The 22,848-nt window shown below is 35.3% G+C and overlaps 1 protein-coding gene across 10 annotated transcripts in view; it reads left to right on the top strand.

The window, feature by feature from the left end:
* Nucleotides 1–2,418: 2,418 nt before the first annotated feature.
* The window catches only part of LOC121738622 (coiled-coil domain-containing protein AGAP005037), a 213,717-nt gene continuing 193,287 nt past the window's right edge, over nt 2,419–22,848 (top strand). For all 10 annotated transcript variants that reach the window (XM_042130799.1, XM_042130803.1, XM_042130806.1 and 7 more), the window contains exons 1-2: nt 2,419–2,497; nt 8,811–10,457. In XM_042130799.1, coding sequence (XP_041986733.1) covers nt 8,825–10,457 — 1,633 coding nt within the window. In that variant the 5' untranslated portion in view covers nt 2,419–2,497; nt 8,811–8,824. The remainder of the gene's footprint in view (nt 2,498–8,810; nt 10,458–22,848) is intronic.

Here is a 22,848-nt window from a genome sequence, read left to right as displayed (position 1 = left end):
ATATTTTTTTGATATCAGGAGAAGAAACTAAAGAAACGGTATTTTTTATTTTACGGCTTAAAAATTTTGAAATGTTGTCAATTGAGAAAAAATCTATGTTTATTTATGGAGTGCCTCCGCTGCCGGCACCGGCTCCCAAAAATATCAGTAATGAGAACCGGCGGCGGTAAGTATACTGCCGGCAGCCGAGATTTAAAACAACGGCTGCCGGCTCTCGCACTCCTAATGGGAACCGGTGATAATGCGTAAAACGCTAGGTTTCAGTACCGATACACTAAAAAGAAATAATGACCTATAATCTCAAATATTCGACTTCTTCGGACTACTTAAGGCCGTTCCCAATATTTGATCTATCTCTGGTTTTGCCCTACTAGAGATAGAAATAGCTCACAATTGACATAAAATATATGTCTCTAATGTCTAATGTGAGCTATTCCTATCTCTAGTAGGGTAAAACCAGAGATAGATCAAAAATTGAGAACGGCCGTAAAACGACTTCAAAAGGTGAAGGTTATATTATGTTCAGCTATAGCGGGGAATTGACTATCGGGCTTTTAGATTTTATTTTTTTGGTGCTAATTTATTATTTTTGGCATTTTGTGGTGGTCATTATATATTTTGTTCCCAGAAAATATTAGGGCTTGTCTAACTTACAATGAAGCACCCTTCCCTCGTATTCACAGTACATTTTTTTTAAATTTAATATCATCTAGTAAAGTGGTAGGGTGCGTTTTTTAAAAAATAAAAAGCGACCAAGTGCGAGTTGGACTCACCCATGAAGGGTTCCGCAGCAGCAATAAGATTTATTTTTATGAAATTTAAAGGTTTTTGATTTATTTTTATATCTCAAATGATTTCATGAAAATTAATTTCAGGTTTACCATATTATGACGTATAAAAACTACTTGTTAGATCTCGTTCAAACCAATTTTCGTTGGTAGTTTTTATAGTAATGTACATCATATATTTTTTTTTACTTATCATGAGTCATGACCCTACTTTAGAAGTTAAAGCGGGGGGGACGACACACATTTTACCACTTTGGAAGAGTCTCTCTCGCAAACTATTCAGGTTAGAAAAAAATTATATAAGAAACCTCAATATAATTTTTGAAGACCTATCCATAAATACCCCACACGCATAGGTTAGATGAAACATTTTTTTTTTCTTTCAGTTGTTCCTATGGAGACTCCTAAATTATTTAACAATTTTTCCATTTTTATATCAAAATCTTAATGCGCTTCTTATACTACATCTATTTACCAAGTTTCAATAGTAGAGCTCTTATAGTTTCGGAGAAAAGTAGCTGTGAGTTGTGACATACGGACGGATAGACAGACTGACAGACAGACGGACGGACAGACATCGAAGTCTTAGTATATCCCGTTGTTACCCTTTGGGCACGAAACCATAATAAAAGAACTAATATAGGTCTATTAGAAACTGAGGGCAAATTTTGACGGCAGATTTTCAAAAAAATATCCTTGATCATTGGATAATTTTTTATAATTTGCATGTTTCACACACAGAATAAGCCGCTTTATGGAAAAAAAGGTTCAAAATGTTCTGCGGCATTGCTAGAGTCAATATAATTTCTGACTTTTTGCCATCAAATTCTGGTAGACCTATAGCTGCTGGAGTAAGAGAACGCACTCACAATGTAAGTTCTACTTACTTCGTAACTTTGTGTGGCATGCGTAAAACACGAGAATTTTATGAGAGTTGAGACAGTAAAAATATAAAAGTGCAGGAAAATAACAATATTATAAACTTATGAGGCCCAATTGAATAGGCCCTTTTAAAGGGTAAGTGAGTAATTACTAGTGATTGGACTGTATCAATCATTGGACAAAACACAATATTTAGGTTGCTTTAAAACTACATTTTTTTAAAGGAATAGAACGCCTGATTTTAAAGAAAAACATGTAGTTTTTAAAGCAAACTTAAAAAAAAAATAGTGTTTTGTGCTCTGTCCAATGACTAGTACCGTCCAATCACACGTCACAGTTAACACTTCACCATAATATTTTTAGCAAACTTTAATAGCATAAAATAATAAATTTGTAACTATAAGTTCGATTATATTTAACTGTTTTAGAATATCAATAATTAACTGATTATTATTGATAAATTAATTGAATGCTGTTGTTGCATTTTCAAAACAAAAATAGTGAAATGGAACGTATGGTTCACAATGAATTTGACGCATCTGGAAAACGAACTCTATTGTCATAGGCAAAAGCCTTATTTCTAAACTTCATAAATGGCCTTCAAACTTAACGAAAAAATGTTAGAGTTGTGTTAAAGTTATGTGCATAAAAGGTTATTTTGTATAAAAATTAGTTTTCTTTTATTATTAATCACAAAATAAACTTTCCTGTTAGACTTGTGTAAATAAAAATAGTGGAAAGGTTACAGATCTAGCACTTGAAAATGAGTTTTCAACATTTCTTGTTGCAAAATTAAGTTTATTAATTTTTGTGGGAAGTTATTTTCGGTAAGTACTTTTTAATATTACTCATTTTGTAAATTTTCTTATATAACAATTTATGTTTATTTTATATAAAATAACGTGCATTTATTTAGGGATATAAATTGTTTATAACAATATTTCCGTAATACAGTACCAAGTACAATAATTTTTCTTTATTTGTGTACGGTGTATGACTAAGAGCTGTCAAAACGTAAACGCTATCGCGGGAAAATTAAATGCAGCTCTAGCTTCGCTCATAAAATTCAAGTAAAATTGTTAAAATATTTGCTAGAACTTTAATCTTACTTTGTTATAAAATATAAAATTTTTCAACAGTACTTTACAATTTTTTTTACTTAAATATTTAATATTATTCGCTAACAGTTAACACACAGTTTTTTTATAGAAAAGAACTGTGTGTTAATCTATACTTAATCTATTTTATAATTATTAAACAGTATTTGTATAGTTCGACCTCAATTTTTAATAATTAATAGGCAACTTTTGTGTATTATTTTAAAAAGAAATAGTTTTGTTGTTGCGAAATAATCTGTGGAAATAATATAATATTATTTTATGCTATACGTCTTAAGTAGGTAATGTATTTTTTATATTTTCGTTTCGATACTAACACAAACACATACACGTAACCAGTAACCACACATAAAATAGTCCATATATAAATCCCGACTGTTTGTGTTTACGATGACGTAATTTAGTTTGGTCTTGGATATTATTCAAGGTTTAGCAACTATGATTGCATTTCGTCACTATTAGTCTATTGTACGAGCACTTAACCTTATTGCCAAGGGAAAGGTACAGAATTATAGAGATGTGGTACGCCGAATCTAACTGCAACTTTGAACGAAAGACTGTCAATAGTCTTTTGGCGCGTCATTTTAGAAGTCGCCGCCTTGTAAAGTGTTGCTTTATAATTTACTAGAATATGATGCAATCGCACATCTTTCCCGTGGGCCGTGAGTTGTGACTTAAAGTATCTCCATACCAAATTTCAGCAAAACCGGTTCAACGGTTTAGGCGTAAAGAGATAACCGATAGACAGACACACTTTCTCATTTATAATATTAGTATAGAAGTTAATCTATACTATAGATTAACTTGAATATATTATATAATGGTTGCATTAAAGTTACAACTCGGCAAAATCATTCAAGTGTCACAAAATCCTAAGATGTAGAGAGATTCTCTTTAGTAGTAGTCTAGGACCTAGGTAAATAGTCTTTCTTCCTCTCCTCGTCTGCTTACGATGGACCAAATTTGTAGTTTTTAGGGTTCCGTACCCAAAGGGTAAAACGGGACCCTATTACTAAGACTTCTTCGTTGTCTGTCCGTCTGTCTGTCTTCTGTCGCCAGGCTGTATCTCAAGAACTGCGATAGCTTCTGAAATTTTCACAGATTGTGTATATCTGTTGCCGCTATAACACTATTTTTGGCCGATTTTTGCTATAATATAACGGTACGGAACCCTTCGTGTGCGAGTCCTACTCGCACTTAGCCGATTATTACATAATTCCCAATTAAGGATTGTTTCGCCGCCCCAAAACTTCTTACAGATCATATTTAGTACGGTATAATATTATGTCCATCGCAACTGAGATGAATGTAGAAATATCCCTACTTCCTACTAATATCTTAAATGCGAAAGTCCGTTTGTTACCTTATCACGCCGTAACCGCTGAACCGATTTTTCTGAAATTGGGTATGGCGATTACGTTTGAGTCCCGGGAAAGGACATAATATTATGATACTTATTATCCCGGAAAATAGTACGGTTCCCACGCGATAAACGAGTTATAGCGCAAAGGAGTTGCGGGCGTCATCAGGTAATGCATAATCCTCTACAGTCTATATCAAGGGTGGCCAACCTTTTCGACACTTGGGCCGAAATTCGGAAGTAGAATTTTACCCCGGGCCGCACTACCCGTACTCGTAGTGGAAACTGGAATGAAAGTCAAAATCGGATACTAATTTTTTCTATTAGAATTTAGAGCTTTTATTTTAAAAGTAAAAGAAAAGAAGTGTTTGTTTGCTTGTTATAGTAGGTATGTTAAGGTAATTTTAGTATTAACTTTTTTTACTGTAAAAAATGTGCTCGGCTCCGCGGGCCATAAGGTAATAGACGGCGGGCCGCATGTGGCTCGCGGGCCGCGTGTTGGCCACCCTTGGTCTATATTATGCCGGTAATTTTGTAGTGCATGCCGATGATAATAATCTTATTTATAGTATTATCCTGCACGCCTTGTTCAGATAAGGCTTATCTTTTCTCAGATAGCGTTCTAGGTCACTCGAAAGCGTCTGGTTCTGGTAGTAGTCAAGGTTTCGCTGGAGGCACATAGAGCTCGAGCTACCAAACTTATAATATTGCCGATTTTATCATAATTAGATTAAGTAGTCCGTTTATGCATTGACAAGGATCATAATAGTTGGGCAGCTGGGCTTTATTGCTGGGCTCTCTTTTTAGTACGAAAAAACAGAAAAACGCATAGGAAATAAAGAAAACAAACATTTTAATTTTTGGCCATAAAATATAAATAAATAGGTAAAGAATTAATTCAGATACAAGATGTTTTTACTAAAGTATATAAACACAAATATACCGCTGTAAACCTAAAATTTTCGTCGTCTGGTAAATAGTATGAGCCAGGGCTTAACCTTGCGGTTGCCGACTTTGGTGTGTGGACTTTATAACCGTAGTAAAAAGAGCGGTTCCCGTCCATCGTACGGCGTACATTCTGATGATGGGCATTGCCATGATCCTGGATCGACAAAAAATGATGGGCTTCGAGATTTTAATCAACCTCCTCGATTCTCGAACATCAAAATTCAAAACGAGGAGAAGATATTTCGAAGTACTGATTGATTTGCCTTGCGTACTGCTGCACAGTGATTGGTTTTGTTGGTTTAAAGTCTTATTTTGGTTAAGTCCAATTCTTTATTTCAAAACCGTAGTCCGTGTGGAGTGTGGACAGTATAATGCAACAGCCGATTGACAGCAGAAATTGCATAATTTAATAGATTCTGCAGTCAAGGGTTCTCTACAAATAAGGGTACATTTTCGAAATATATTTACGAGATAATATACGCTGGGAGATAATAATAAACTCAGATAAATAAGTTATGCTACTTTCGTTTAACCTAATTAGCTGGCCCTAGCAAGTTTTATGAGGAAAATGGACGAAAAGGAAACGAGGAAACAAGGCAATGTACATAGCTATAAGTATGGCATCATTGTATATGGCTATAGCTAGCTTACTACCTACTACTACTACTACTACTACTACTACTACTACTACTTATAAGTTATAAGAATTGAGCCCTGGCTTGTTGTTTTTACTAAAAAAAATATTTATGTCATTTTTATGTTTATAATTGCAATCCATGAAGCAGCAGACGATAAAAAAATCGGTCAAGTGCGAGTCGGACTCGCGCACGTAGGGTTCCGTACCATTTAAGAGCAGAAGAGCATTTAATAGGCAGAATTTTTTTTTGTATAGGAGCCGGTCTGGATGTGTATTAAATATATTGTGTATGATTAGATAAAAATCTTAAAAACGTATATGTATAGTATCATAAACTATACTGTCGTAAGTTTATGTATAGTATAAATATAAACGTATTAAATATATAATTCCGTTGTCTGGTACGGCCTACGGGTTACCTGTAACAGTCCTTCACTCTTCAGGTACTTAGCACGGGGCCAGAGTCCAGCGGGGCTAAAATGGTCACATTTAGCAATTCCTCTCAATCAATTCAGCAAATGAATTGGCAAAACTGTGAAACTGACAAATGTCAAATCAGTTCAAAAATACAGAAATGAATTGCAAGCAGAGTTGCATTTAGCGATTTTGGAAAAATGAATCATATTATTATGATTCATGTCATGATTCTTCAAAGCGACCATTTTAGCCCCGCAGACTGACGTGGTGTGAAGTGTCCATAGATATTATTATTATTATTAATAGGCTCCCGTCAAAGGGTAACTTTGGGTACGGAACCCTAAAAAACTTAGATATTAAGTAATATTATTGTTCTCGATTCTTGAGCATGAAATTTCTTAGAATGTAACTCCCGTAAAATCAGTCCCGACCTACACGGTTCTTTAAAATGTTACGTGACAGAATATGCTAGTTTTCAAATTATTTCAAACTAGATGTCCCGCGCGGCTTCGCCCGCGTAAATTAGGAATTTTACAGAAACCGTACATTTTCCCATAAAAAATATTTTCCCCACATTTTCCTGAGTTTATTCGGTCGTATTAGTCTTAGCGTGATAATATAGCGGCTATATTATCACGCTAAGACTGTACTATATTATAGCCTATAGTCTTACTCGATAAATGATCTATCTAACACTGAGATAAGTTTTTAAATCGGACCTGTAGTACCTGAGATTGACGGGTTCAAGCAAACAAAAGAAAATCTATACCTACCTAATATTATAAACCTGAAGAGTATTCAGGTTATAATATTAGGTAGGTATAGATTTTTTTAAAATTATCGCTTGACAAACTCGAGTCTCGATCTAAAAGACTATGAAATGGTATAATATGGTAGTGATGATGATGATGATGATGATGAATGTAATTTGCATAGTAGCATATGCTTTCTGTTCTTAAAACAACGCCGAAACTCCCAAACTTGTATCTATAAAGAATCAGGAGTTCTCTCAGCACCTTCCGAACCACGGTATACCAGATATATCTCGGTGCAAAATCTTACTTGTTGGTAGCATATGCTTAGAATACTTCTCACGAAACCGAAGTCACCACATGTTTCCCTATAAGTTTTGAGGAGTTCCCTCAATTACTTATAGACCCTTCATCAGATCACCACTTTTGTGAATATAATACCAAATTGGGATGATACTCTATACTTATACCAAAAGAAAAATGTTGAAAATCGGTTAATAAACGGCGGAGTAATCGTTGAATATAAGAAAACGAACATAACACCTCCCCCATTTTGAAAGTCGGTTAAAATTGTAGCCTATGTGTTATTCTGATGTATAAGCTATATTATTGTAAAGTTTCATTAAAATCAGTAGTATCGTTCAGTAGTTTTTGCGTGAAAGAGTAACAAACATCCATACATCCAAACAAACTTTCGCCTTTATAATATTATTATAGTAGGATAGTAGGATGGTGAACCCTTTAATGACACCAAATGCTGCAATGCGACAGATACAGTAAGCTGTGATATCTACCCGAGCGAGGTTCGCACAATGCCCCTTAGTATAAGAACGAGCATGTTAAAATTATTTTCTGAAATAAAAACGTGTCCAAACAAAATTATAACAGAGATATAACAGTCTCAAACTTTTCTCGTAGCCATAATAGCTTAAAGAACATTATGAGATGATCTTAACTTGTTTACGCAGTATTATATAAATTATTCAGTTAATAATTATTATTCTACGCAGCTTTGTGTAAGTACGGCAAATCTGTTTATGTAAGTTATACATTATAATGCTTAGATATAGTCTGAACCATTTAGAGGACAACTTATCAGAAGGCAAACACTCCCGCGACTTTAATAATTATGGCTGAGACTAAAAGCTAACTGAACTTATATTAAATTATTTTAGATGTTTTGATTCATGTTAAGGGGGCGACTAACCCTAAAGTGTCGATTTTATAATTCATTTTTATACTTGAAAATAAGCCCCGAATTGTTTCATTTTCTAAAATTTCCGAGAATTCGATCTGAGTAAAAACACGATATCTTAAAACTTTCTCGATAGAAAAAAATCACAAAGATGCATCTAATTTTCACGAATTTTTCATTTATTGCCATAGCCGTGCATTGAACTAAGTTAGTATTTTAACACATTGTATAAAATTCTATCATTGAGAGATCGACCTAGCGGATTTCTAAAATGTTGTTTAATTATCGAGTTATTGAGAAAAAACTAATTTGGCGATGAATCCGCGTCGTCCTTTTTCACCTGGCATATGAAAGACGGGCGTGAGTGTGAAGAGAGAAGGACGATGTTTGATTTTTTGGGTTAGTCGCCCTCTTAAAACAATTTCCTATTTTCGACAAGTATTGTTACTAAGTAGTAAGTACAATAAAATAAGCTGAACACTGCTGGGTATTCGATAAAATACGAATAAAATGACATTTTCTAAAAATGATGCCTAGCTAGATCGATTTATCGCCCCCGAAACCCATATACTAAATTTAATGAAAATCGTTGGAGCCAATTCCGAGATTCCAATTATATATTTAATATTTATATATATACAAGAATTGCTCGTTTAAAAATATAAGATAAAGTTTAGTACAGTCTCATATTATAATAATTAATATTGTTGCAGGTACGGGCGTTATAATGTCGGAAAAGAAACGAGGAGGGAGTTTTCGAAAGATATTCCCAAATATATTTTTTTCACGAAAAGACAAACATAGTACTACTGAAATTGAACAAAAATTAAACCACGGCAGTGGCTCCAGCCAAAGTAATAAATATTACACCCCACGTTCGATTATAGAACGAAAAGATGCATATCAAGATGCTGAGAATAGTGAAAGAATATATGAAAATCTCAAATTGGTGAATCCTCCTATTCAAAATAATGAAACAATTAGTAATTATTCATCCAGTAGCACGTTAGTTTCTAATAATTTAAAATTTAGACATCACTACAACGCTACGGAAGATGTAAAATCCAAATATATGGCTCGTCCTCAAGTGCCTCCGAAGCCTCAAAATGAAGTGACCTGTGGTTCGCCGAAGTGTAGTAGAGTTCAAGAAAATGCGAGAAAACCAGGTTATCCTGATGTCTATTATCATTCGGTAGAAAAGTTAGCAGACAAAATATCTCCTATGGATGAAATAGAAATCTATCGCGCGTCACAGGTTCGATCTCATCCAGCATCCGTCGGAGCTGAGATTAAGAAAGTTAGCACAAAATTTCTTATATCACCAAAAAAGGAAGCCGAAGTGCGAACTATACAACCGACGAGAGCCCGAAGCCTCTCATTCGATAAGAATAATCCCGACAAGGAGGAGAAAAAAGATATTGTAAATAATAATGTTATTGAAAAGCCATATAATTATTCCGCTCCGACATCGCCCATAGCTACTTACCACAAAGTTCCCAATATGCCCACCACCGTATCGCCGTATGAACACGTTAGAAAAACAATGATCGAGGTCGAGGAAAAGCGCAACTCGATGAGCAGAACCAGCTCCCGAAATAAATCAACACCTTCTCCCGTACCGAAATCTCCTTTGCCCAAACGAGACGATTCTCTCAAGAAAGAGAAAACCAGACAACAAGTTGAAGCGTTCTACTGGCACAAAATAAAGGAGTTAAAACAGCAGGAAGACGAATATCTTTTGCAGCAGTCGATTATAAATTCTGCAAATTCGAAAGTTTCGTATACGAACTCCGCTCGCAGCACTCCGAGTTCACTAATAATAGATTCGCGTACTAGTAGTTTACAACGTGGAGCCGCAAGCCCTAGTTTCAATCCACAAGTTTATGCATCCTCACCGTTCACTAGAGGAGCACCTGAGCGACGGACCGACTCATTCATTAATTCTCGAGTGTCATATGCGGATTCGGATATAACGTACAGACATCCCGGCAATTTGTACTCGCCCACATCGTCCATCTCCAAATATCCAATGACATATCAGAGAGGATCATTATACGAGAAAAATATCAATCAGACCCCCAAAAATGATACAGTTTGCCATGATCAAAGGTCAAGAAAGAACGAAGCATTAAAATTTGATTTCTCGAAAACGGGAAACACTTCGCAGGCTTCCAATGAAATGAAATACGCCAAGGGCCCACCACAACCACCCGTGAGGACCACGAGTGTGCCGATGGGGAGAAATTTCAAAGTCGTAAACAATAAGAAAATCTTTTTTAGTAATTCTCTGTGCTCAGAATCGGAGAGTGGTTCAGAAGCCGGAGAAATACAAAGAATTATGTGGAGTACGCCGAACAAAGGTAAGCTTTGTATTTTATTACACACCAAAAAAAATTAGAACAATTTGTTGTTTCTGTGTGAGACCATAATATAAAAAAAATTATTCATGCTATGACATAATACAATTTAAATTATAATATATTTCGGGTTTCAGGAAAATTTATTTTTATTAGATTTAGGTAATTACAACTTACGAGGAAAATGTTTTTATACTTGTACCCAAAATATACACTTTCGTGGTTACGCGTAACTTTACGAAAATCTTTTTAGGGTTCCGTTCCCAAAGAGTAAAAACGGGACCCTATTACTAAGACTTCAATGTCTGTCCGTCCGTCCGTCTGTCTGTCTGTCTGTCTGTCTGTCTGTCTGTCTGTCTGTTTGTCTGTTTGTCTGTCTGTCTGTCTGTCTGTCTGCCTGTCTGTCTGTCTGTCTGTCTGTCTCCAGGATGTAACTCAAGAACCGCTTTAGCTAGACTTTTGAAATTTTCACAGATTGTGTAAATTTGTTGCCGCTATAACTACAAATAAGTACTAAAAACAAAATATAAATTAAAGTATATTTAGGGAGGGCCTCCTATTTAAGGTGACGCCGCGTTAAAGTAAAAAACCGTGTTGGATATGTTTTAGATTGATTGTTTACTATGAGAGGCCGGCCCGGCCTCTCATAGAAAACAAGCAATGGAATAGCAAAAAATGGAAAAGGCGTAAGTAAGCGACATAATGATTTTGGTCGCGTAAAAAAAACATAAATACATTTCATATAAGCTATGGGCAAATTAAAGTGTATGCTTGAACCAATTTATGTACAAATTTTGGAAACTTAAATCACTCTCCTCTGTTGGCAAAATAGGAATCCCTTTTTTTACAGAGGTATTTTTGATTGATTATTCTGTGTTATAAAAGTTGACCAATCGTGTTATGCTATAGGTAATTCGAAGACAAAGACATGATGAATACTGACAATGAACTTTAATTTATCAGCTTTAGTCATTGCTGAGAAAAATCGATATCGCTACAGCCAAATTATGAAGGCGTCGCCTTAAGATAACATTTTTTGAACGCGTTAATCTCACGAAATACTTATTTGTATGTGCCAATATCCAAATGGTTTTTATATGGAATAGATCATAGAAAAATACGCAGCTGTTAACGGGAAAATGTAGGATTCCTGCGAAGTTTCTTATCCATGCAAGCAGAGCCGCGCGAAATTTCTAGATAAATAGGAGTTAGGACTAAGTAATACGTAAACTAACGTGGTTTGTTAACAATTTCAAACTTCATTGTATATTAATTGGGTAGTCTCCCTGTGAAGCTTGTGGACAGTATTTATGTTTCTGAATAACAAACTAAGCTCGAAGGCTTGGGCGTATGGGTATGTACTGTCAGAGAAGTTGATTCATAGACAGATATTGGACCTACGTAATTTGGTCACGTTATGTCAAACCCCATAAAGTTAATATACCTAGCGGAATAGAGAACAAAGGCTTGAGCAAGAGAAATGTCACTATCAGTAACACTGCGTGGTAAAAGAGACGTGTGATATATGACAGCAGCACTCTTTTTTTGACGTCCACTCGGCACGTGCCGCACGTTGACAATTTATTCTCATAGAAATCATGTTCAATCATGCTTGTGTAAGTGTATACGTACACATATTTTTACACACAGATGAAACCAATTTCGGTTTCGTTTGACAGCTCGAGATTTTTTGTTGCTCTTTTCCGCTAGGTATATTAACTTTATGGTCAAACCCATCCGATAGATCACAATTCACAGCTAACAAAAATGGCATGATCGGACCAATAAATAATAATGACGTAGGTCTGTCAACTGTCAACTGCATGAATCAATTTCTTAGATGGTAATTGAAAAGAAATCAGTACAGTATGCTACGTAGGAGAAGTTAGAATATTTTAAAGTCGCTAAAAATTAGTTTTTGTAAACTTTAGCAAAATAGAATTTTACATTTTCACAAATTTTCTTTGTATTTCATGAAAAATACATCGTAATAATTTTTATTTGAATGTAATAAACTTTATACAAGATTGTCATTAAAATTTCCGGACGGGTACAGAAGGCTTTTAGACGACCGCGACACTCCCTTAATGGCGACCTGAAATATTTATAATACATTTTCACTTCACCTAGAGCTTTATGAATCCAGGTTTATGTCAAACCTTTTGCTTTTTATTCTTTTTCAATCCTTACACGGTATTTGTGCTAAAATAGAGGAACCGAGGGATGGCCATTATTTCAACCACAATTTTTAATTACATTTCGCTACAAAAGGAATACCGTATTCAGAAACTATGTATCTATAAAAATTAGGAAATTACATATTTGAATACAGTCTGTTGAATCCGAAAAATGTTTGAGTCAAAGCTACTTTCGTAGAATTATAACCCTGTTGTACGCCGCAGCTTTTTAATATCAATACAGGCACAGGTCATCCGTCATCTATACTTTATGCCAAACTGACGTAGGTTACGCGCTCAATTTCTCATCAGTTCAGTCCATCAATCTGCCATCTGGTAATATATATAATTATTATTTTTAACAAAAAATTAAAACCGACTTCCAAGGTAAAAACAATAATAACATCCTTATAATATGAACTAAAAAGTATTAAATAATTTTTCCTATCTAATAGTGCCTTTTTCCGAATTCGGCTAAACCTCAACTATTTCTGTACTCAATCTTCATCATTTTGAAGTCGGTACCAGATAGCTGAATCTTTAGTTCTCTGACAAAATATTTAAAACTTTGGGAACTGGCACCGACTTCAAAATTATGAAGATTGAGTACAGAAATAGTTGAGGTTTAGCCGAATTCGGAAAAAGGCACTAATAGATAGGAAAAATTATTTAATACTTTTTAGTTCATATTATAAGGATGTTATTATTGTTTTTACCTTGAAAGTCGGTTTTGATTTTTTGTTAAAAATAATAATTTCACTCTTTTTAGTTACCTACTAACCATCGCGTAAGAAAATTCAACTTCAACCCCTTAATATTATCTTAATCTTGGTAAATGTTTACAAACCTACCCCAATTTATTTGACAAACTACTACAAAAGAAAGTCGATGGAGCCCCGCCACGCGGGGCTCCTATATCTGGGTGTTGAGGTCTAAGTTCCAACCTAACCTACTTTTGGACTTTCTAGATTGTGTTTGTTTTTGTTTTGGTGGGGGGCTGCGCCCCCCGAGCCCCCCCTTCGGGGGGGCTGCGATCTCAAATGCGAATTTCTTCTAAACGGAGAGTTTACTGGTGGTGGAAACGGTAAGTAGAAGTTTTTCTCACCCAAAACAATCCTCCTTAACCCATGTCACCAACATTTAATTGACGTAGGTTCCTAAACCTTAGCCAAATTTTTCTAAGTATTTTCGCCATACTAAGAAGGGTCACATTTCCATTTCTCCATATACAACCATGTGAGTTGTGACATTGGTGACCCTGACATGGTAGTGATGATGATGATGATGATGAATGTAATTTGCTTAGTAGCATATGCTTTCAGTTCTTAAAACAACGCCTAAACCCCCAAACTTGTATCTATAAGGAATCCGGAGTTCTCTTAGTATCTTCGGAACCATAGTGTACCTTGGTGCAAAATCTTGCGTTTTGGTAGCATATGCTTAGAATGCTTCTCATAAAACCAAAATCGCCATATGTTTCCATATAAATTTTGAGCAGTTCCCTTGATTACTCATGGATCCCATCATCAGATCACCACTGTTGTGAAAATGGGACCAAATTGGAATGAAACTTAATATACCAAAACAAAAATTTTGAAAATCGGTTCACAAACGGCGGAGCAGTGGTCGAACATACAAAAAAAATAATATATCCACAGCCGAATATATAACCTCCTCGTTTTTTGGAAGTCGGTTACTTATATATTTTTTTAATATCTATGGACGCTTCACACCACGTCAGTCTGGCCCCGTGCTAAGCACCTGAAGGACTTGTGTTACGGGTACCAGACAACGGAAATATATTTAATACTTTTATACTATACATATATTTAAGATTTTTATTATTATATTTATTATTTATATACACATATTTAATACACATCCATGACCCGGGAACTTTAAAAACTTTTTGTTTCGTCGGCGGGATTCGAACCCGCGACCCCCGGCTTGAGCTACCAACAGCCCACCAACTGAGCCACAGAGGTCGTCGTCGTCGGTCGATATTGACACGAAGCTGAACGTCTAAGCGCTTACAGATGAACGGCACGTCTCGGCGCCTCGCGTCGGCGGCAGTCGACGGCAGACGACGGCACGTGGCGCCGACTGCCGTCGACAGCCGCCGCCACGTGCCTTTCGTCTGTAAGAAGCCTTAGTGTCTCACACGATGCCGAAGTTTCGCGGCGGAAGTTCGGCATAATTAAGTCAGCAATGTCAAACGCATACAATATAACGCGACTTAATTTCGGCATGGTGTGTTATCGGTAATTTAAAATACATTGCAGGCGTAATCTTGCTGAACTTCGGCCGCGTGTCTTCGGCATGGTGTGTTTAGACACTAACCAGTTGACTGGCGGACTGATCATTTCTTTATTATTACTTCGATCGCAGATTCCAGGAAATGCTTTTGTTATATTCTGTTGTTGTCGCGATCACTGGTGCTCTTATGGGGCTTGAAGAATTATGAACTTTTTAGCCATCAATTTGGCATCTGTCTCAGGCTGACGCCAGATTGATGACAAACTGAACGTGTAACGTGTACGTCTAATGTTTGCAGTATGTTAATTTTTAACGAGTCCTCTGACATTTCAGTTTTGTGTTTCATTAAACAAAATCAAGAGCCACATAGTATGTCACCAACTATATGCTAGCGCGACATACGCTATTTAGAATTTGCATACTTCACCAGCGCTCCCAAAACCGCAGTATTATGGAGCGTAGCTGTTTGAATCGGATAATAATTTCAGAAGTGTGATGTTAATGGATTCTAGCGGTTAGAGCTCGTGTGGTCGCGGGAATTCTTAAATGCTGTAAACGCGTTTGATATTTGATCTACAAAACTTTTTGACCAAATAGCTTTGAAGCTTTTATCGAATACCGAGCGAGGCTCGGTCAAATAGCTAGTTACGTATAATATGATTAATTGATTGTGGGGTTCTTAAGTCTAGCTACGACTAATATATGTAGTATTTTTACGCTCGTTTGTATCGATACAAACGCAAGTTGAACGCTCAGCAAAAGCCAAACGGGGGGAAGCCGACACGATTAAAACTTTATATCTGCCAAAACGCGATGAAAACACGCAGAAGACGAGCGAAACGCGCTTCGTCAGTGCACAAAAAATACGTCGCGTGGAAAGGCCCTAATGCATAGCCGGCTACTTCAGATGCCTTCAAGATCAATTTTGAACATTATTTTATGTTGTGAAAAACGCAAAGGGCATCTAAGACTATATCCGTGACAATAAAATTAAAGTTTATACGGTACGATACAACCTGGTTACAAAACCTGTTACCTCGCGTCAAAATTTCAAACACATTGTCTTGAACTGTCATTGCCATACCTTCCTCGGATCCCTTTATCGGTGTAATCTGAGGTAGCTTCAGGCTAATAGAGTAAGAGCCTGTGACCGCCAGTTCTGAAGGTCTATCTGACCTTCGAGAAAGAGTAAAGTTCAACTTAATAGCTTATATTCTTCGCGGTAAGTGGAGGATCTCGTCTTCCAGTGCCGGACATTTTTGACAGCTGCCAGAAACCCTTAAACTTTCTAAGTATTAGACTTTGAGGGTGCCTAGCAGTGGGAAGCAACTGTCCAAAATGTTCGGCACTGGAAGACGAGATTCCTCCACGTCCCGTGAACAATATGCGCTATGAAATTGAGCTTTACTCTTTCTCGAAGGTCAGATAGACCTTCAGAACTGTATACTTCCTAAAGTAACCGCGACCGGAGTAAATCGTTGCTGGTCGTTCTTACCTCTGTAAAGGCCACAAACAGGTAAACTTTCAGCTTTCCAAAACTGAGGAAGATCTGGCTGTCGCAGGCTCTTGGTCCATAACGCTTTTGCGGCAAAGGTAGCTTTTTTCAATTTAATTTTTTATCAATCGGAATGCACAGCGCGTGAGTGCAATAATTGAAACAAGAATTCAATTTAAAGCCGGGCGTATTTTCGTAGGTAAAATTTTCAAAAGCCAATTAACCATGCAACCTCACGTAGTCATTGGTGTGTCGGTGTAATTTTGCTCCCTTTGTGGCCTGTCCAGCGGTAATAAACGTATTCAAATAGTTCAAAAACCAAACTATTAACACAATGTTACCATTGATTGTCCAACATTTTTAAACAAACGCAATGTACTATATTTTGGTGGACTTCTTTTGGGACTAAAATATGTAAACTCAGTATTTTAGGCTCTAATGATGACAATTTTAATGTCAAATAACGCGCTATAAAGAAATATAGCTATAATTTAATTCAAATAAATACACATATTGAAATCATGTAAAAAGCCTGCTGTGAACATGTTTTATTTTATTTCTTATTACTACTTTATTTAATACGTTTAGTATTAAAAAAGTAGAAATAAGAAAGAAAATAAAACATGTTCACTTCAACTTTATTTTGATTTCAATCAATTAAAATAATTACATTGAACCTATCACAAAATCTTTTAATTTAGGTATTAACAAATACGCAACTGAGTAATATCAAGTAACGTATTCAGATATTCCCGTTAGAAGCTATTGTGCGGAGGTATTTTGTACTTTTTCATCATGAAACTTTCATCAGCTTTCGGCTGAAAGCTTGAAAGGATCAAATGTCGGCCGTAGGGATTTATGCGGGCAGATGAATTACTGAAAATACTTAGAACATATTTTACTGCCAGTCATCTGTCAGTAATATTGTTTCAACTTCGTGCCTTAAATTAATCATTCGTCTTAATACTTTCAGTTTAATCTCATAAGATATGCTGGCATAAGAGAGATGGATCTAGTATAATCTAGGTCGTAGCATGTTCTATGCCTTGGGCCTTGTCCAATTAGAGGCTGCCTGCTAGTAATAACCTACATAATATCATAGGGAAATAATGTACAGTCTAGCTGCATGCTAGTTTTTCTTATTTTTTGTTTTATTTAAATCGTTTCAATATTCTGTAATCACTTAACTTTTAGAAATTTTGTGCTCTCGGAATTTGACATTCCTAAGTAGATACTTACTCACAAAACGTAGAAATCTTCAGGGAAAAATTGTTACTTAGCGTATGACACTATACGTAGTATAATAAGAACGAACCATATAAATGGTTAGTTCTTATTAAAAGTCTCGTGCACTAAAATGAATAGTCACTAGGTATGATAAAATTTCAGATGGCAATAATAGGTCGGCATTGTTGGTCCCAAACTCTCTAGAGTCACTGGACGAGATGCTATTATCAAACTCATGAAAAATAATGATGACATGGCAGGCAGGCGCGGTCTCGACTAACTTTCCAGGACTTTCCGCGGTTCGAACGACAATTTGTCCTGAACCCGTGAACCGGGATGCGCCCAAACTTGGACGTGGACTTATTCGAGTTTCTTTACGTCGGTATTGTTGTCGATTGTTTAGAAATTGGTTACATTGTCTCATGTGGTCACACAATAGAGGTGTAAGCTTTTATCGTCCAACACACATCGAAATAAGTCTTACATAAAATAATAGTAGGCAGTAAAAACATGGTTCTTTTTTATATTTTGCTTTCATACGAAATACAACATTACTAAATACACATAACCTACACCCCAAGAAAAAAAGGTTCAATTCTCTATATGTTGCCTTTACTGCTATAGTGCGAACCGCAAGGCGAGTCACACAACATTTTTGTCATTAAAACTAAGTTTTTTTAACTCCTCTCCGCGTAAACGCGCTTTCATTACGACAAAAAAGTAATACCCATAAAACATAATATATCGGTCTTCTATTACATACGCACAAGCGAGACTCGGGTAGGGGATTAGTGTCAGATTTCGTATCGTATAGAACTTAATAGTTAATAACTGCGGTATATCCCGGTCTTCCTGAACCCATAAGACCGAACCCTACGGATTTGAGATTCAGTATTACTACTGGTACTATTATCTATTCTGTAGTTACCTATATGACCGGTCAGAGGTGGGCTATTTTTGCCCCCTCTATTTCTTAATTAATGCAATAAACCTTACTTTCATTGTTAGATATGTGTGATAGAAATTTTATCATTAAAATATATTAAATAACAAATGTTTTATTTCGCTGATTGGTTAGAAGCGAACGCTTTGGAATAAAATGAGGCCTACAACCGGTTCGATAACTAACCCAACGAAATGAACACAACTTACAAGTAAGGCATGTCTCTTTGACCCGCAAACGAAAATCAATTATTACTGCCTGTTTCAACTTCTACTGCTATCTATCTATTTAGGCACTAGCCTATATAATTTTTAAGGCAGATAGTTATCTGCCTAAAAATTATATAGGCTAGTAATTATATCGGCCTAAAATTATGCAATGCTTTATCGAAATGAAAGAAACCTGATATAAGAAAAAAAATTAGGTCGAAAATACTCGTACTCTCTCCAAGAACCCTCAAACAATTAACTCTATGTTGCCAGCGTTGAGCCCGGTGACCTATGATATTCTATTATAAATAAAACATCATTGCCGGTGACGATATTTTTGTACAAACGAAAAAAGAAAGCCTAGCTTTGAAAACAGAAAATATAGGCTTATATTTACGTACAAACGATTTTATAAAAGTGACAAAAATATTAAGTTACTTTCTGGGTATAAATCGTGACTTTTTGTGTACACGTTACCTAAATGATTTTTTTTAACAATTTATGTATAGCTGTTGTCTTCTTTTTGTTGAACATAAGGGACCTAGTGGACAAAACATTTTTTTCAAGGATTATCCATATTTTTTTCAAAATTTCCAAAAAAGTAATGATGCAGTTTTAGATTTTATTCAATTGGAACTGCCAACTTCTGTCAGAATTTTTCGCTATCTTCCATAGATATGAATTTCCTCTACCATGAAATATATTATAGCTAGGTATATTGGTTTTATTTTATTTTCCGGAGATTCTAAAATTCCATACAAATTACAAAATTTTATAAAAATATATTCCAACTGATTCAATTGATTCAATTCCCAGTTTCTTCACCACAGGCGACTTGAAAATTTTGATAAAAGCTGTGTTGAACGAGTGAAACCTCCTTCGTCGGTTACGATATGGGCGAGATTAGCTTAAAGAGGAATGGTCGACTACATATTTTGTTTAAAGAGACAGTGTGTCAAGATCAATACCTAGTTACGAGTTTTGCCAACTCCTTTCCATATCCAGATGGCTGAATAGTAGCCAGACGGCATCTGCATAATTATGCAGGAGTCTACACTTTACCATAATGCCAAAAAAATATTAACTTTTTAAAAGATAACAATCTTAGATACATATTACAAAACAAAGTCACTTCTTTTCCCTCATGTCCCTTTGTTCCCTTTAATCTTTAAAACTACGCAACGGATTTTTATTATTCTTTCAGTGTTAGATAGCCCATTTATCGAGGAAGGCTATAGGCTATATTTTACCACGCTAAGACTAATAGGAGCGAAGAAATAGAGCAAAATGTGGAAAAAACGGAGAAAATTATTTGAAAGGGCTAACTTGAACGCGCTAATCTCAGGAACTACAGCTGGGCCGATTTGAAAAATTCTTTCAGTGTTGGATAGCTCATTTATTGAGGAAGGCTATATTTTATCACGCTAAGACTAATAGGAGAATGTGGAAAAAATGGGGGAAATTATTTGATAGGGCTTATCTCGCGAACAACTGGAGCAATTTTTATGTTATTTGGCAGATAAGAAGTAGACCACGTGAAAGACGTGACGTGACGTGACTGTCGATTTTAATAATTTTTTCAGTGACTATATATTTTATACCCGTGCGACTCCGAGGCGGGTCGCTAGTGTTACATATTAGGCACAAAAATGTATTTTTAACCGACTTCCAAAAAGGAGGAGGTTATATGTTCGTCTGTTTATTTTCAAGTGAGTATGTATATAACAATTTGGCCACCGACGGTATTTTCACAAAGGAAAAATTTGGAAAGTCGTCGTGATTTAATATTTCTTATACCTAACCCGGATTACTTTATGTGCTTACGAAAATAGAATGTGTACGCGTAATGTCTCTTAACCCGATTCATATTTTAAATATAACTCAAGGGCGCACTAGTTTTCAACAGTGCACTTTTAGTTTCATCATCATCAGCTTTTTCGTTTTTGTCTTTAAATTGTATTTTAAAAATATAAAACCTACTTCAAAATAGCAGGTAATTGAGAATTAAAATTCCTTATCTCAAAAACTACTGAATCGATTTTGATAAAACTTGCTTTTGAAATTTGGCACATTTGTCCAGTCGCTGATATTATAGACTAACATGGCGGTTCTGAAAATTGTAATTTTCCAGAATTACAATTAGAAATTCTGGAAAATTACAATCCTTGAAATATTACAAATGGGTCAAATTGTTAACCTCCTTTTTTTAAGTCGGTTAAAATAAGCATTTCTTACCTGGATTTTAGGTGTTAAGTTGTTTTTTTAATTATTATGGTTTATTTAAGCAAAAAAGTTGTAGGTACTTACATTAATTAGTTTATCGCATAGAAATCATCATTTAACCAGTTTTTAGGGTTCCGTAGCCAAATGGCAAAAAACGTAACCCTTATAGATTCGTCAACAAACAAAAAATGTTTTTTCATCTAAGCTATGCGTGTCTATGGATAGGTCTTCTTTTTTCTAACCTAAATAGTTTGTAAGAGAGACCCTTCCAAAGTGGTAAATGGCATGATAAGGCATGATAAGTATAAAAAAATATATGATGTATATTACAGTAAAAACTACCAACGAAAATTGTTTTGAACGAGATCTAGCTAGTAGTTTTTTATTCGTCATAAATGGTAAACCTTAAATTAACTTTCATTAAATCAACTGAAACATAAAAATAAATCAAAAACCTTTTAATTAAAAAAAAAAACCTTATTGTTGCTGCGGAACACTTCATGGGCGAGTCGACTCGCACTTGGCCGGTTTTTTCATTATTTCATTGTCTATCCGGCTTAAAGAATATACACACTTTCGCATTTATAATATAAATCAAGTATATTATTTATTATGTAATACGAATAGCTGTAATATTATTATACTATATACTGTATTGTACATCACGTATTATCACTTATTTTTGTTACACCCTGTATAGTATACAGGGAATAAGTGATAATACTTTAGGGTGTATAGTACATGTTCCTTGTAGAGAGTTCACTGTGAAAGTAGCAGCGCTGACAGACCAACATTTTTTTCACTTTTGTATAGGGAAACTCGTGACGCTCGGGTCCTTGCCCATACAAAAGTGAAAAAAAATGTCGTCTTTCAGCGCTGCTACTTTCACAGTGAACTCTCTACAAGGAACACGTACACACCCTAAAGTATTATCACTTATTTTTGTTACACACTGTATACTAGACGTTATTTGTTGAGGCTAAATACGGCAGAGCACACACTCTGTGCCGACAAGTGCAGAGAGAATTGTATGAACAACGGACGATTGGAAACAATAGAGACCCAAGCGACCGTGAAATTATACGTTTGATGAGGAAGGGATATTCCTATATTAAGAGGCTTTGTACAAATAAAATACTGTATCGAATTGTCAGTGATATTCGTAATGAATAATAGAAATAGGGAACAATAATATCAATTAGGAGCAATATAAGTTACTGATGCCAAACAGAACTGAAATTAGATACTATTATATTTTTTGTTATGTTTATTTCGTATATTCTCATGTTATTGAGACTGGTAGCAACAAAAAATAAATGAAATAAAAGCAACGTCACCACTGTGGAACATTTAATGATTACTTAATTGTAATTTAATGGAAAGTTTGACAGAAAATGTATGGAGATTCTGTCAAAATCTTTATTTAATTAAAATTAAGTAATCATTATAAAAAATCTCTGTCCCTTACAAAAAAAAAACTCTACTTTCTGCAACGTTAAATCTATATAAAATTTTGCCCTTGTCAGATTCGTTAGCATAGTCGATTGACAGACAAAGACAAGAAAATAACATTGTTTAACTGTGATTTAATTAATTATTATTAGTCATCGACAAGTCCTCATTGACTACGGAACTCTAAAACGGAACACTAACCAGCAGATTATTTGTATATTGATAGGTTAATAGTTATAAAATTTAAGAGTAACATTGTCCTACAACTAGTACAATCCATGTTTTAGGACCATCAAATCGAAATCTCTGTTAGCTACCACTTTCGAGAATTTCCGCAGAGGAAATTGTTGTTCATCTTATCAAAATGAAGCTACTCACGAAAAATTAGCTTGATAGTAATTTAAAAAATCAG

This window comes from Aricia agestis, chromosome Z (assembly GCF_905147365.1).
Source record: "Aricia agestis chromosome Z, ilAriAges1.1, whole genome shotgun sequence".
Classification (NCBI taxonomy): Eukaryota; Metazoa; Arthropoda; class Insecta; order Lepidoptera; family Lycaenidae; genus Aricia; species Aricia agestis.
The sequence above is the reverse complement of the archived record's forward strand: the minus strand, read 5'-3'. Positions and strand labels throughout refer to the sequence as shown.